The sequence below is a fragment of the Nesoenas mayeri genome (genome assembly GCF_963082525.1).
Source record: "Nesoenas mayeri genome assembly, chromosome: 7".
Classification (NCBI taxonomy): Eukaryota; Metazoa; Chordata; class Aves; order Columbiformes; family Columbidae; genus Nesoenas; species Nesoenas mayeri.
In genome coordinates this window covers 8,722,890-8,739,512 of record NC_137551.1, presented here as the reverse complement: position 1 = coordinate 8,739,512, position 16,623 = coordinate 8,722,890, and the positions used below count along the sequence as shown (strand labels likewise).

Sequence of the window (16,623 nt, the reverse complement as noted above, 5' to 3'; positions counted from 1 at the left end):
AGCATCTACTGCCATTAAGGTACTCTCATACTTCCTGCAGATACGTCTTCCCCTGCCACCCTAGTGTAGGGTCCACTTGTCCTATAGTGGCTGGTGGGAGTGATGGAGATGAGATGGAGAGATGGAAAGGAGGGAGGACAGGAAGATCACTCCTCCGCACCCTCTAGTCCATGCTGCCACATTAAGTGCTACATTGAAGTTCCTGTACAGGAAAAGAGAAACTCAGCTATGTCCTCCAGGGTCAGAGAGGAACCTCACACAGGGAGGCTCAGGCCAAAGAAATCAATCAAACCAGTTCTGTCAGCTGAGAGGCAGTTGTGGATCAAATTCATCCCATGTCTAAAACCTTTCTTTTTTACTTTCAGATAAAGTAACATAGAGCAAGTGTTTTCTGACTGGAAACAGAAGACGACAGGTCACAGAACATCCAGCTGTTTTATGAGCTTCAAGGTGTCTTTGTGGGATCTGGTACCTGTTTTCCATCACCAGGGCCTTACAAGGAGTTTTACTAGCACTGAAAAAGCAAATCTCGCCTGTACTTAGCAGACTGAACAGCTCTCTGTGCTTTGCAACCCTCCTGCAGTACTGGCCAGAGCAGAGCAGACCTTGTCACTGTGCAGAGACTGAGAGGTGGGACGAGCACGGGACATGAGTTTCACTCATACAGAGATGTCCCCACTAAGATACTGCTGCACTAGAAGTGGGGCACCCCGGAGGCAGCACAGGAGATGGATGGATGGATGGATGGATGGATGGATGGATGGATGCAGAAAGAGCACATGGGAGGGGACAAGGAAAAGCTGAGGGCAGCAAGACATGTCTTGAAAACTCTGGAGGTCTCATCCTCAAATAAGTCAATGTCCTTCCTGCACTCTTTTGTCTATTTTTGCAGTCTCTTATCTTGCTACTCACAACATTAAGTTTAACAGCAATATGCTCAAAACTTTTATTGGAAATGTGCCAAAATCACAGCAGAGTGACGTATATTAGCATTTTAAACTTCAAGCATAAACAAGGTCACAGTCTGATTTGATCCGTAGATGTAAAAACTCGTGCTTCCCATCTGAAACCACACTGTGCAGCAGAAAGGATATTGTAGCCACAAATATTTGCATTTCTTGGCTCATTCGCTAACTTGCAAATGCCTGTCAAAAGATTTGCTACCCCAGTGTGTGCATTTATGCCCACAATTTGTCTACAGGTACCTGTAAAGCAGTGGTGTCAAACTCATTGTCACTGAGGGCCACATCAGCCTCACAGTTGCTTTCAAAGGGCCGAATGTAATTTTAGGACTGTATAAATGTAACTACTCTTACATTTGTAGGAGTAAAGGGTGTAGGAATGCAAAAAGCAAACATAAGTTATACCTATAAAAAGGCTGGTTGAAAATGTAAACTATTTACCAATCACAAGACAGAGAGCTTCTTCCTAAATATCTATATATACTTGATCTATATAAATTTGATTAAAGTTTAAATAAATGTAATATGGGTGAGAGCTGTGAATTGCTACTCTTGTGTTTGGAATCAAACTCCTCTTCCTAAAAGTGCCAAGTTCCCTGTGTCCCCTCAGCCCTATATTTGCCTAAGTACAGCAACATCTTTAGCATAAAAACTGCTTAAGCAGAAACCTGATGGCATCAAAGAAAAACAGACTCTTTACATCACAGTTCATTGTTCTTTCATGATAATAAAAGCAAAGTTCTGCTGTTATTTAAGCCTGCATTTAATGCCCTGAAGTGTTGCCTCCTGCTCTGGATTATTTTGAGTCTGAGATGAGTTTTTCCAGCAGATGGTGCTGCTTCCAGTAAAGCACAGGCAGGTTTTCAGCAGTCCCCATGGAGGGCAAAGATGTTCTCACTCTCATCCCCACTGGCAAAGCGGGAGAGCAAAACAGGAAAAAACAAAACAGAAGCAGACTGCATCTTTAAAAATTCAGCATATTAACTAGCTGGGAATAAAAGTCTGATTGCCCTCCTTCACTACACAGATAAGAAAGAACTAGTAAATCACAGCAGGTCTAACACAAAACAGACCATTGGCTTTTAACGGAAAAACGGGCACTCCTGCAGCATGTTATGGCATTTAGAGATGACAGAGCAGATTAATTTTTCTTGCAGAGACACACTAAACTTCTGGAAATGATTGACAATGTGGCTGCTTTTTATTTCAATTAAAGATTGCTTCTGCCTCCAGAGTTCATACCTGGAATACAACTTCTTCCAAAATTACAGCTTCTGAAATGGAAGATACTTGTTCAGACCCAAGTCTAATTGCAGTATTTTGTAGTGTTTTGTAGTATTTTGCAGTGAAAGTTCAGATTAAAAAAAACCAAACCATGCACACACACACATAAAAAAACACATAACAAAAAACAACCAACTCTGCTTTTAATTCTAAAAATTTGTAATTTTATGTCATTGCTTGGAAGACCTTTTACACAGAAATGTTGTTATTTAACTGGATCAGAATTTTGTCAAGACCTTTGTACTATTTTAATGCAGGTTTTGCTTGTTTGTTTTCGATTTTATTTTCCTAACTAGAAAAGGATTAAGCTAAAATGAACTGAACAAATAATCAAAACAATGCTCTGGGTGTGTCTCCAGTATTTTTCCTTCTTTCCCTCTCATAAATGGCTTGCTAAATGGCATTTCTGTGGCTTGGCTTTTAAAGTGCTAAATATTTTCACTCTAAGGGAATAGTCCAGCATCCACCACACTTTCTATGATTCACTGGCTGTACATATACCTGCTAACCTCAAACAGCAGTTCCCCAGAAGGGAAGAACCACTCGAAACTCTCAACAGATCCAAAAGTTGTACTCTGGCTCCAAATTTTGAAGTTTATTCTTTTAGGCTCTACATACTGAGGGCTTCATGCCCACCTCTTTTTAAAGTGTTTTTATTTATTGAGCTCTCTTCTCCACAAAATGTGAATTTATCCATATGACATCGCTAAGGAGCTCTGTCATAAGTGATGCAAGTTGGGGAACTTTAGAAGAGTGTTTTTGTGCCCACATTTGCTATCCAAGAATTGAAGTAAGCTCTGTTTGGAAAGCACATGAAAGGAATCAGCAAGTTGCGGATCAGTTCTGACTACCTCACCACTGATACAGCATTGATACTTCACCCATTTGCCCAAATCATTACCTCCTATCTCATGCTGGTGTGCAGAGAAGGAGGGGATGGTGGTGAGATTTTTTCTTTCAGAAAAGCTGCAACAACTGCCTTTGATCCTGAAGCAATTCTTCCCCCAAAAATACTGTCCCGGGTCCTGCTCACTCTTTTGCCTGTTCCACTGCTTTTAGGTAGCCTCCTGTGATGAGGTTTGTTGTATTTTTCCAAACCCACTGACCCAACATTTGCAGTGCTTCTGCCCTAACTGCTTGATTGGTGCTATCATATTTACTTCAAAATAAATAGCTGCAATAGGTCATCACATGTAACAAGCAGATCTTTGCTGTTGGTCTGTGTTCTTATAAACTCATGTGCAGTTCAAGTACTTTGAAGTGAAAATACTACACAAGCTCATTCTACTCTTCCCATTCCCAGATGACAGGAAATCAGTAAAAATGCTGAATCTCAGATGTCCAGGGAGGCCCGCACAACGGCACTGCTCTCCCTCCCTGCTCTCAAAGCATGCTTTTTGCTGAGGCTGCCCTCTTCAAAGGAGAGGCCAAGATCAAAGGCAGACCCTGCTCACAGATACCTCTCATAGCTGCCATCCACAGCCTGATCATTTGCTTCAAATGCTTTTGCTGATAATGAAAGAACTTTCCCACAGCTGGTACCCCACCACAGTGTGACTTTCTGTAGGAGGTTATCCAGAGAAAATCCTGTGAATAAAGCCTTAAAGAAAACCAAAGCACAAAGCACAGGCTATTTCGTTCACACTCAGATGCAAAGAGCTCAGGCAATTTTTTACCAGCACAAGTATTGAAAATTACTTGGTAGGAAAAGCAAGTGGTGGTGCCAAGGGCTCACTGTGGCCCCAGCCTGGCTTTGCCCATGATGTGTCCACAGGGACCATCTGTCACAGCATCTTCTGATGAACCATGTACAGCTGAGTCCTCCCATCTTAGGGACTCTCACATAAACAGCATGTCCAAGCAAAACAAGAGAGCCAGAATTCACATCAGGAAGGCAGGTTCTGTATTTGTGGGAGGCGCCCTCTAACAATCCCATTTCAAAGCAGGACGCTCCCTAGGCTAGGTCTGCGTTTGTGGGAAAGTCTAATATAACTGATATTTACACTTCAACCTTGGTCTGGAATGACCTTCCCGTGGCCCTGCCTGAGCTGCAGAAACACAGTTCCCTCCAGCTGGGATGTTATTCTCAACTTTATGCTGTAAAGAAACTGTGCAACTTTCCTTAAACTTGGCAGCACTTCAGACCAAAATTTACCCCTCATTTCAGGATGTCTCCAGGCCACTGCTGAACAATTTCTCTCTACACTTTTTCCATTGGTTTAATATGTAACACACACTGTATTTCCCAGAGTCAGAGACCTCCTGCACTGTTTTATTTCAGGTTGCTTTAGCCTGCTCAGGTTAGCAAGTCTGCACAAAGGTAAGGCTTGCCAAAGCTTTAAGAAAATGTTTACCTTCATCCATGCCATTGAGTATCTCTGTTAAATCTTCATGTTTGCTGTCATACTGGTGCTCCTTCCACGTTTCACCATTTTCACTTCGAAGTACGATTAGTTCTCTTTCCTTTCCTCTCATTGATCCAAAATGTGGGATTTCCACTATGACAGGGCTAGAGAAAAAGGAATCATATTATTTTTAACCCTATATCTCCTCACTGCCCTTAATTTCCTATGGGTGTTAAGTCCTTAAGAAAACTACAGACATCTTAAATAACACTGTTACAGTAAGAATGTTTTTAAAGTTGCCAAAGCTGCACAATCCTTTATTAAACTACAATCAATAGATAAATTGAAAATATTCATATATAGCTTGTTTTTAATGTAAATTTTCTGAAACAGCTGAAAAAATAGTGACAACTTTTGCTAAGGAGAGTTGTCCCCGCTCATTTATCCCAGGACGCAGGTCATCCAACCTGCCTCCAACACTGCTGACTTCTAATTGGCATTAGCACAGTCAAAGTTTGGATTTGGCTCCAGGAATTTACAGGAGCAAAGTCAGTTCGGAAACAGTCCAGCTATCCAAATGCATGCAACAGCTGTTGGCTGCAGCAGGAGCCGCTCATGCATGTGGATTTTGAACTTCAAACTAAGTCTCAAACTTGTCAAAGCTCTGCCTGGCTCTGTGTTGGTACAGCTCCTGTGAAACACAAGAGGTTGTTTCTCATTAGCTTCACTTTCTGATTCTCATGCCCAAAAGCACAGCTGCAACATCTGCACTGTAAACATCACTGGGGATTTTTTAGATCCTTTCAGAATGGATTTCTCTCAGCTAAGCAACATCACGACCACATTTGTATTAGTTACTGTCAAACATTTTTGGGGGAAGGAGAGGGAATGAGAAGGTGGTTAATAATACATCCATGTCACCAGACAATGTACTTTCCACAGAGGACTGCAAGTGCATTACTGAACAGTTAGTGTGAACAATCGACAGAAACCACCATTCACTTCATGTGCCATTCCCGAACAAAACAGACACTTTTGCCAAACACTTCACAGGCAGGATATGCGTTTTAAAATATGCTAAGACAAACCGACTGAAATCACACAGTAAGGGAACAATTATGGATTATGCAGCTTTAAGACATTTAAATAGACAGTATCATTATTTTCCTACAGAGGTTGTAAAGGATTTCACTGCTTTGTAATAACTTAGTTAAAAGTAGCAGCACATGATGGGAGAATCACACAGCACTTCTATGGTACCGTGCACCTGCAAAGTGTTGGGCACATTAACCAATAATTTACCTGAGCATGGAAATCACAACAGCCTTCATGAGGAAAAACATGAACTAGTTGGATGTCCAGTTTTCATATAAAATACCAAGGGAGGAGGGTTAGGTAGTATTTTTTCACATGAAAACAGAGAAAGATAATTTATTTAATATGTCTTTTATGTGCTTTTAAGGACATCCAGGCCGTTATTCTACTCACAAGTCCTATAACAGGAAACAGGAATATAGCTGCTGTCTCCCATTGTGCACAGCAAGTAAATACCAAAAATTCAAATACATTTTTTAAGATATTTGCTCTCTAGTTCAAAAAAGTACAAACTGAAAACTAACACTGTAGTACAATCTTTGCAGGCTAATAGTTCAGATACTGTCTCTGTAAATATTTAGAAACCACACAATTTTGTGCATGACATTTAACGAGAATATTCAGTGAGAAGGTATTGAACAGGTTTGGAACACCAAACAGTCACCGATATTTTGAAAACCTAATGCAATAAATTCCACAATATGGTTTGAAAACAGCAGTCAAAAATATACAAAAACATTCTTACATTTTTAGACTATACACTGCAGTTCCTTTGGGCAGCATACTTGGCTCTATAAATTTATTTTAATAAGATGCCTCTTGCAGGTTGAAAAGATTAGTATTTCTTCAACCTTGTTGAATGAAGTCATTCACTAAATGACATTTTTTCTAAATAATCATTCACAAATAGTAGACTTTATGTGATCATGTTTTACAAATGCTCTTCCCAAAACATACTCACTCAAGGCCTGTAAATACCTTCTCTACCACAGGGCTGAACTTAAAGGACTGTCACTGTGTACTAAAATGTAGTTGAAACACTTCAAATTTAAAGAATTGCAAAAGCACAGGAGTTATGAAAGCAGAATGCTGGCAGTGAATTTTACATGCCTCTAAGCACAAGGTAGTAGCAGAGCTATATTAAATCAAGCCACTATGATTTTCTTTCAGTGACATAAATCAACTGAAAGCTTTAGAAAACTAAAAAAAAAATAAAATGGGAATAACGAAAAATTAGAAACAAAAGAAAAACTGTAGACATTCTGTATCTTTTCCGTACATATCCTACCCAATAAATTTTGTTCCTTGTGGACCAAGCTGCAGGATTCGGCTAACCATGCTCTCACCCTCATTTAGAGGGGGAGGAGTGTTAGGAAGATGAAGTTTACTGAATAACATCCATGCAGCAGGAAGAGAAACGAGAAGGGGAAATTAGGAACAAGCTGTCACTCCCGACAGAACCGGCAGTTTACACCAGGGTGCCACTCATGGTAATGAACAAAATTTATAATCAGGAAAAAAAAAGCCACATCATAGTGGATTGTTTCCTTTAATTTAAGCTTTCAAGAAAAAAAAAAAAAAATTCAGTTTCTAGCATTTTTACTACTTGATGCTCTACAGTAAGTGCTCTGCCATCGCTCTCAGTGGCTTTGCTCCACAGGATGGAGCCAAGCAGCTCCCAGCAACTCCATCAGGAGCTGTGCGAATGCTGTGACACAGGAAACGGAGCTCAATATTTGGGTCCTTGTAGGTGATTTTAGGACCCTTTTTTGTGACAGTGATATTTCTCCAATACCCTGCAAGCAAGAGGGTCAAAACCTGTTCTGGGTAACAGGCATGTGACTCCTCCTGACTCCAAAGGCAGGTTGCATGAATAGATGGGGGCAGGACCTGACCTTTTCTTGGCTTTCCTTACCTTTGGCTTCACCCTGTAGTCATCCTAGAGGAAAAGCTGCCCCTAAAATACATGGGTACTTTCTGGAAGGGATGGCAGGTTGGCAATTTTTTAATATTTCAAGTTAAATAGTCTATCTTACATGCTCAAATGAGGTAGAGTCAATGTTTAACTACTTAGATCCACAGGATAACAGAAATGAAAGATGCAACATGAGTGTAAACAATGAAATTCATAGAAGAACTCACCCTAAAAATTGTGCCCCTGCTGGCCCCATTTCTACAAGTCTACTTGCTAATCCTTCTCCTTCAACCATCGGTGGCGGGCTGGCCAGTTTATGCCTCTTTACCAAGCGGCAGGTGATGCGAGTTGGCGCCGTACACTTGCGTGGTGGGATAATTATTCTCATTCCATGATGTCGACTACCCCTCATCGAACCCCCACGTGCATCAACCATAAAACTAACCAGGAAACTGTAGGGAAAAGGAAACATGTCAATGAATACGGTCACAAAACAAGCAGAAGATCAGCAAGAAGTTAACTGCGACAGTCTTTAGAATTTTAGAAAAGTCCTCCCAATCCCAGCTAAACTCAAAAGAACATGAATATTCTTTTACAACTTATACTTACATGTTACTATCAGTTATCAAAAGCAGGAATTGCTAAAGGTCTAGTAACAACATGGTGAAACAAAAAGGTGTAATTTGGATTAAAAGAGTGTACGAGTAGTGTATTAGCAGTTTATTAGATTTAAAAACATCCTTCTGTTACAGTTAGCTCTACTGTTCATAAACAGGAGTAGTTAGCCTCACATGCAGAAAGGAACCAGACAGCACAGAATAAGAAGAATCAAAAATGCTTATTATTTTGGAGACCTCAGTCTTCAAAACCTCCTCACAGTCTAATTTGCAAACCCCCCTGATGGCTGGCAGCACAAGTGCTGGCACCGCGGGTGACAGTCACACCAGACTACTAAGGGCTTCCACTGACAGGGAATGAGGGAGAATATCAAGTACATAACTTTGTCTGGGCTGCCAGCACTCTGGAGGAAATCATGCCATTACTCTTCTGAGAAGATGATATTCATTAGCAAAAAGCGACATTAAAGAAAAATCACATTTGCCAGTGTAATTCCAATGCATAATTTTCCATTTAATAATGGAAGAGTAAGCAATTATATTTGTAAGTGGCGAGTGGTAGATTTTAAAATAAAATTATTTTTATTAGCAAGGGAATAAAGAATATTAACAAGAATAATCATTGATAGCTGTGGTTTATTTAATCTATGAAATGCTGAGAAGCTGCGTATGTGAAGTGTTACTGTCTTCAACAGGACAGTGACAGCATAGTGGAGTCTCCTCCCAGGACCAAAACCAGACTTCCACCTGTTTCAAAACTCTGCAGCAAAAATCCTTCAGATTTACAGGCATCAAAACATACAGCTTCCTGGAGGGCTAAACAGTTATGGGGGGTCTCCTCTAGTACCCCAAAATACCTTCCCTTTTCCTCTGCACCATAAGCTACTGAGAGACAATAGCATCAGGTAGAAGATGCAGTAACAGGCCAGTATCAAGAGGGATATGAGCTACTAACTCAGGCTTGATGCCAAAACATTTTTTGTTTGCTCCTGTGTGACATGCAGACACTGGCATAGCTGCTGTATAGTTTCACTATTTGCAAAGCTGTTGCCAAAACTTTCAGATCTTAAGAACTAAACCTTCACATGATTAACAGGTGAATCCACTAAGTTTCCTGGTTCCCTTTGGTAAACTGGACTAAGAATACGAGCCAATAATCCAGGGGAGTCGTGAAAATTCTTTAAAAAAGCCCCGAAGCTTTGAAAGTATGAATGGGAATTTGCATCCAACAGTTACATTTGGTTTTGACATCAGCAGGACACCAAAAAGTAACAGCTGATGTGCATTGGCCAGGCCTGCAAATAAGCTGCATTCGGAAGTCTGGGAAATGCAGGTGGGAAAAATCAGCACAAAAGCAGGAGGCTGATCAAAAGTTTGAATTTAGTGGTCTGCAGGAGCCAGACGGGTAGGGACACAAGCTGTAAATATATGAAGCAGGACAGAAAGGTTGCCCAATTTAATTCCAGATAAAGAAATTGCTACATTGTCTTTCTTCAAACGAAATTAAAAACCATCAGTAAAGATGGGGAAGTAAAGCCCTCTGAGATGACCCTAACACAAATTTACCATTTCTTGTGCCCCAGACACTTTATAATACTGAAACATGGAATAAAACAATATTTCACAGTAGTTTTCATACAAATAAATGGTACCTGTGTTTTTCTCTTAGATAACCACACTGTACACATCCAAATGTTGCCACTAGGGTATCCCAACTCCTCATAAGAGGAATTGTTTCAGTGGGACAGAATATTTGCTGAATGGCTAACCAAACCTTCTGTATGAACACTAGATCTATGTCAAAACCAATATACTCAATATTTAAATTATAGAGTACATAAATTATGTTAAGATTAATATTTACAGATCACAAGATCTTAGATGTATGTAAACTCTTGACTGGAACACTGCTCTGTTTGCTAACAAAAGGGCTGTAACAAGCAGATATCAGCTTCCCTTCTGCTCACTGAGCACTAATTTAAGCCTGTCAGCATGTTTATGTTGCTTTTTCTCCCTGCAACTGCCCTATACAGTGGGTGGTGAAGGCTGATGGTAGGAGGCTGATGCCACTGAGCACTTGGAAGGGTAGTTCAATGGTTGGTCTTCAGAGTTGGCAAGGAGCCAGCTTGTGACTAGTTGTGAAGAGAGTTCAAGACAATCTATTAAAATTTACTATGAAGCAAAGTAAAATATTAAGCAGGGACTCACAGCCCTTGGTCACTGAAGTGAGAATACTGAAAAAAATTTATTACAAACTGAAGTAGGTGGCCTCTACGAAATGTGCAGGTTTTGTCCACAAAGAAGTTGGGGCCACTTTAAACCCCATGGGAGTGCATGGGGCAGAGGGGCTGCTGGCTGGAGCATCCCTTCAGGGCTGATGCAGCAGCAGCTCTGGGAAGGTACGTCTGGTCCACGTGCCACAGAACAAACTGAGAGGAGCCCTCCGGGGAGCTTGGCAAGGCTGGGCTTGGCCTGATGGCTTGGTAAAAGGCAATGTTTTGGAGAGCTGCCTATCATGTACGTGATTACTGGCATGTTAAACCAGCTCATAATTCATTGAAAAAAAAAAAAAAGAAAAAAAGTGTTTTTCCATCTAATGCAAAAAAGCCAAAGCCTAAACTTAGATAAGATGCTTTCTCTAAATCCACAGGAACCAGCCCATGACAGCCAGCTTTGGGGTCTACACGCTACTGCAGTCTCCAGAGAGGACAAAACCTTCAACAGATCAGCCTTCATGCATATAGATCCCATATGAAGATAATAATTGTCAACAGCATATTAGTTATTTCCTTGTTTAGTTTTCAAAGTAGCAACTTACCATTTAAAACAATAATTCCAAACAGTATTTCATGCACTTTCTATCAAAAATATTAGTAGCTGATGCTTACCTAAATTAATACTTCACTAATAATGGAAACTACAATATGATCTCTAAAACACAATGCTAAACACTAATGAGCGTTTCTACTTGAATACGTGGAAGGGATGAGGATGTGGGAGGATGCACTACAAACATCTACACACACTCTGTGGGAAAAGAGTTAAAAAAAAGAAAATGAGGATTCACAGAAAGCACAGAGTTATCACCTTGAATCATACTGGGGAAGTGGAGAGGAATAGCTGCAAAATAATTTAGAAAGCAAATGGGAAAAATTAATTTAAGATAATTAGAGGCAAGCAACAGAAAAATATCAATCATAAGCGCAAAGGAAAAGTAACAATCAGAAAAATAACAAAAGCAACACATTTGAAGGCCAACTTTAGAAATTATTTGGCTTTTGCTTTGCATATCATGACCTATGTCATGTTTTATATGCCACAGATGGAAAAAAATCCAAAAGAAAGTGTACATTTAATTAGTCAGCACAGGTCCATAATTTCTCTGAGAAATGCAGAAGTATGTGGAGAAAAGCATCTGCAATTTGCTTAGGTCAAAAGAGAATTTATTGTAACATAACTTCTTTATTTAATTCCCGAAAGATGCTCTACTGTGCCACGGAAAACCAGTTCTTGCACTGTTTTATAGCAATTTATTTTCCAAAGTATACTATATAATGAGATATGTATGGTAGGATATTTGGAGGGAGTATCAGTCCACACTATCCATCACACTTCTTTCAAAAAATGAGTTCAGCTGTGTGTACAGGAGGTTGGAGTAAAATATAATTAATGTTATGCATTCCACCTTGCAAGATTGAATTCAGTTTTTCTGAGTTTCTCAATACGAAAGGCAGTGCAATGCAGGAATTTCTTTCAGCTAAGAAACCAAGGAGTTAAAAAAAGGCAAGACGAAGAGAGCACACCCACATTTTAGTTCGGGAAAGTTGCATGAGTAAGCTCACATCTGAAAGCCGAAGGTCATTTCGGCAAAGGATCTCTACCCTTCCAGAGGCCTCAAGATTCATGACACATTTCGATGTGCTGCTTACAATGGACCCTGTTCAAAATATATGCTGGCAAAACAACTTATCTGAACTCAAATAGAAAAACATAAAACATTATCTTGGCTTGAAAAAAGGAAAAACCAGAAGAGTCGAAATTACTGCCAACAATTCCTTCTTTCTTTCCCTTTCACTGATGCATTGCAGGATCTCCATGTCCTGCTCCCAAAACTCCCCTTCTGCCTCAGTTAAGAAACGGGAACAAACTTCAACGCTCTTTTCTGACAACGAGTGAATGGGGAAAAGAGCAACCCGAGGGAGCGGACCCAGAGGAGCTCCCCCCACATGGCACATTGCAGAGCGTGGGGGAGGTCAAGGAATGCAAAGAGCAATGGGGTCAGGCACTGGCCACAGGCAACCCCAGCCAGTGTCCCTCTGCCTATGGCCACAGAAAGAACTGAGGACAAAGCTGGGGATGAAGCTTTGTGAACAAGCAGAAAAGGAGTTGCTTTTCAGAAAAAAAACTGGTAGAAAATAAGTGAAAAGTCATGATGCTCTGTGTATCAGATGTGCTGAGATACTGGAAGATGTGAAGGGAACGCCTGTTGATTGCTCCTAGATTACAATAACAGGGAAATCCAAACAGTGTCATATAAAATATGGGGCCACAGTTGGAAAGAAAATAAGCAATTGAGTGAGTTTTTTTTTTTCTAACAAAAGAACTGAGTCATCACAGCATCATTTCTGTTGGACTTTATCTGTCAAATGAGAAATATAATAGGTCAAAAAAAGCTATACATGACTGGAGAATATTTTGGTGCTCAGACCCTCTCCCTCCCCTGCAGCCCCCCAGTTTGCTCCACTGCTGCAGGTCTGCAGCCCTTCTCCTCTGGGCAGCAGATAAGGTCACATCTGTGTCAGCAGCAACTGATGTACAAGAGGAGCAGATCTGAAGTAGTTGATGTGAAAGGTCTTGTGCCCACAGAGTATATGTTTTGGAAGGCTGGAACCATTAGTGAGCATGCTGAAGAACTAAGGGCATGTAAGTATTGCCCCAGAGGACTGGCAGGATGCAAACATCAGACCTATCTTGTATCAGGATGAAAAGGAGCCAGAAAATTTTAGACCAATCAGTCTAAACTCAATTAACAGAAATATTCAGGAATAAATTATCCAGCAATCAATCTATAATGGCCTAAAGGATAATCAAGAGATTACAAGTCACCTACCACCAGCTCTCAAAATAAAAATGAGAAAATATAAGTGGCAAGAGTAACTCATGTAAAATTAATATGACTTCCTCCTTTGACAGAGTAACTGATACACTGGATGTGTAGAAGTACTGTCTTGGTATTTCACATTAAACAATTGAGGTATAATATAGATAAGGTAAGCGCACAATCATCTGAGAAGTTACCTCAAAAGAGATATAATCAGTGCTTTACTGTTAAACTGAAAGGAAACTTCAAGTGGAGATTTTGTTTTGCTGTCCTGGACCAGGTACCAGGCTAATTGTTTCATTCATAATTTCAAAAGAAAGAAGGTCTGAAAAGTCTTTGGAAAATAGGATCAGAACTAAAAGCTGTGTTGCCAAAATGGAAAAGGGGTCTAGAACCAACAAACTGAAAGACATTAAAGGTAAATGCAAACAGAGGGAAGCAAACAAACACGTAAGCACAAAACATAGAGACTGCAGAATTTCAGAAAAGAACCAAAAAATTCTGGTGGATCACAAACATCTCTCAACCAAAGATGCAGTCAACAAAATAATAATTCTCATTGTGGGATTGTTTAAGATTAGGTGTGTCATGTTCCAGACCAAAGAGGTAGCGATCCTCTCCCAGTCAGTACTAGTGACACATCTTTGGGAGTTTGGTGCCCAAACTGGCTCAGAAATATGCTGTCAAAGGGAGAAGAGCCAGGGGACAGCAGCAGGACTGCACTGCAATGTGGAAAGCACCACCTAGGAGGATCTGGGACATTTTATTCTATGAAAGACATGCAGTCCTCTCTTTTAACATATAAACCATTGTTAGGAGAGTAGTAAGATATTTTTCTCCATGACTACTATGGCTATGACAAGAAAAAAGCTTGATCTGTAAGAAAGAAATTTTAAGTTGAATATCAGGGGAAGAAATATCATAACGAGGGACAGTGAACTATTGAAGCTGGAGGGACTATAGAATCTCTTCTTTTTAGTGACTATGAAGAAATTAAACATATTTCAGGAAAGGCTTGGTTACATTTTATCCTGCTGAAATACAGGGTGGGCTACCGGTCCTTTGATGACACTTTTCCTTGATAACCAGCAGACCTCATCTTTTCATACTGCAATTCTTGACATTTCTACTCTAGCATTGACCATATGCAGCGTTGTATCAGCTCAGGACACAAAAAAGCCTGCCATTATGTAGTTCTGTTCAGCAGAAGCAGATGCTTACATGTATTGTGGGACTGTAGCTCTAGGTTTGTGGGACTTGCTGCTACTTTGGAACTAAAATATTTCAGTATGAGCTGTAGTCATTTTAAGAACACAATTAGTCATGAAATGGGGAAGTAAATTTAAAAGGATATGAAATTTTATGTCCTGATCTTGAAAATTAAACAACAAATATTTTATACTAGACAATCTCATATGCAAATCATTAAAATATGCACACGTTTGTTTGTAAATCATTAAAATACACGTTCAAACATTACTGCTACTGCATTAAAATCAAGTCTATGTGGTACCGTTGAGAAGCAGCACAACTACAGTGATGACCCATAAGTAAATGATCAGAACCACTAAAGTCAAACTACAGATATTGGAGAATAGGCAGAAGATTGGAGGTATAAATAAAATAAGAACTTAAATTAAAGCCCCCCATTTTTTCCTCTATGAAAGAGCAGAATGCATGTTATTTATCTGATTTTGTATTGGAAATAATTTAATACAATTCAAACAAAATCACCTTATGGCACTTAAAAGCAAAACACAAGCAACAGAAAAACAAGCAAACAGAAAACAGGACTATTAGAGAGAAGCCTGTGGAATTACAATGTTTCGGCATTCAGAAAATTAAGTGCAAAGTCAAGTTTTTTGTTTTATATGAAAGAATTTAGACTGACTCCTGTTATTAAGCACCCTCACTGAAGTCAGTGTGAATTTTGCCACTGGCTTCAACAGGAGCAGGAATAGGAAAGTTATCAGCCATTACAGCAGCCTGTATTCTTAGCTAACAATACACTTCCACATTTAAAGATAAAGGAAATCGGTTAAGTGACCTACCCAGAATGGATGGGACTTGAAACAAGGTTAACATTGTCCAAGGTGTCTGCAGCCCAGCTGTAGTGTCTGAGAGAATCAGAATCAAACTCCCTTTGAAATGTCAGGTGCTTAAAGACATAATTAAAAAAAAAAAAAAAAAAAATTGAAATTTTAAATTAACATGAAAACCACTTGTCTTAAATACAAGCTTGTTAACATAATTCCATTAAATTCAGATCTGGACCCTTTCTACATAACAGTACTAATATCTCAAGTGTAAAAGTACTGAAAATCTCATAACACAATTATAGGATCCACAAGCAAATTAATCTTACATATCTTGAAACTCTCTTAGTGCCCACTTTTCCCACTTCCTTCACTTACAACTATGCTTCTCTCCAACTTTTATGTGGATTTGCAATGTTAAAATGCTTGGGGAAAAAAAAAAAAATACTACCATTTGTACTGCAATCAAACACCGTATAGACAGGCAGTATAATATTCCCACACAGAAAATGCCACTGGATAGATCCTTATGCAAGCAGAACCTGTGAGTAACTTCACTGAGAGTTTCATGGAAGCTGTGAATTCATGACCAGGCTCCCAGTGAGAGGAAGGTTTAGTTTCTCTTTTCACACGAACCACCAACATGAACACTGTTTTGTGGAATGTCACTGTCCCTACTCACCTCTATAAAAATAGCTTTAACGCTGCGAAGGCCTGGCACACCAGTGCTATAATTATCTGCCCCATCTGACAGACACTGAGGCGTAATTTGTTTCTGGCTGCTGCCTGTGGCCAAGCGCGTGTGCACCCATGTGTCCTGTGCCCCACAACAAGGTCTCACGCTATAAATTCTCTTATCTATGTAGCAAAGACATTCTAGCAAAGTATTATTTTTTTCTTTGTTTGTTTCCTTTTTTCCTAGGAAATTAAAGAAATGAAATCTCCAAATACTGTATGCCTATATTTCCAAGGTGATATGAAAGCTTCTAAACAATTTAAGAAGCACTGTCAGAAGTTAAGTCAATAAAATTAAGTCAACATGCTGTCACGCAATACGCGCCATCTTCACCCAATATGGTGCAAAAGATGTCAGTGTTTCCTGTAAGTAGGTTGTTTTCTGCTTACAGGCAAATACATCTAGAGAGAACAGAGTCTGTGAAGACTCAAACCTTATAGGCCATTTTCGAACTAAATTCTGTGGGTTCAAGTCAAACCTGAGCCAAGCACACACTTCTACAGAGGGATGTGTTGTTATTTCCTCATTTTTT

At 39.7% G+C, this 16,623-nt stretch overlaps 1 protein-coding gene across 2 annotated transcripts in view; it reads right to left on the bottom strand.

Annotated features, from left to right (window-relative positions):
- Positions 1-16,623, bottom strand: part of ANK3 (ankyrin 3) — a gene marked incomplete at both ends in the record, with an annotated part of 196,456 nt that overhangs the window by 42,795 nt on the left and 137,038 nt on the right. For both annotated transcript variants that reach the window (XM_080347592.1, XM_080347593.1), the window contains 3 exons: positions 4,601-4,755; positions 7,829-8,053; positions 15,371-15,477. In XM_080347592.1, the coding sequence (XP_080203718.1) occupies positions 4,601-4,755; positions 7,829-8,053; positions 15,371-15,477 (487 nt within the window). The remainder of the gene's footprint in view (positions 1-4,600; positions 4,756-7,828; positions 8,054-15,370; positions 15,478-16,623) is intronic.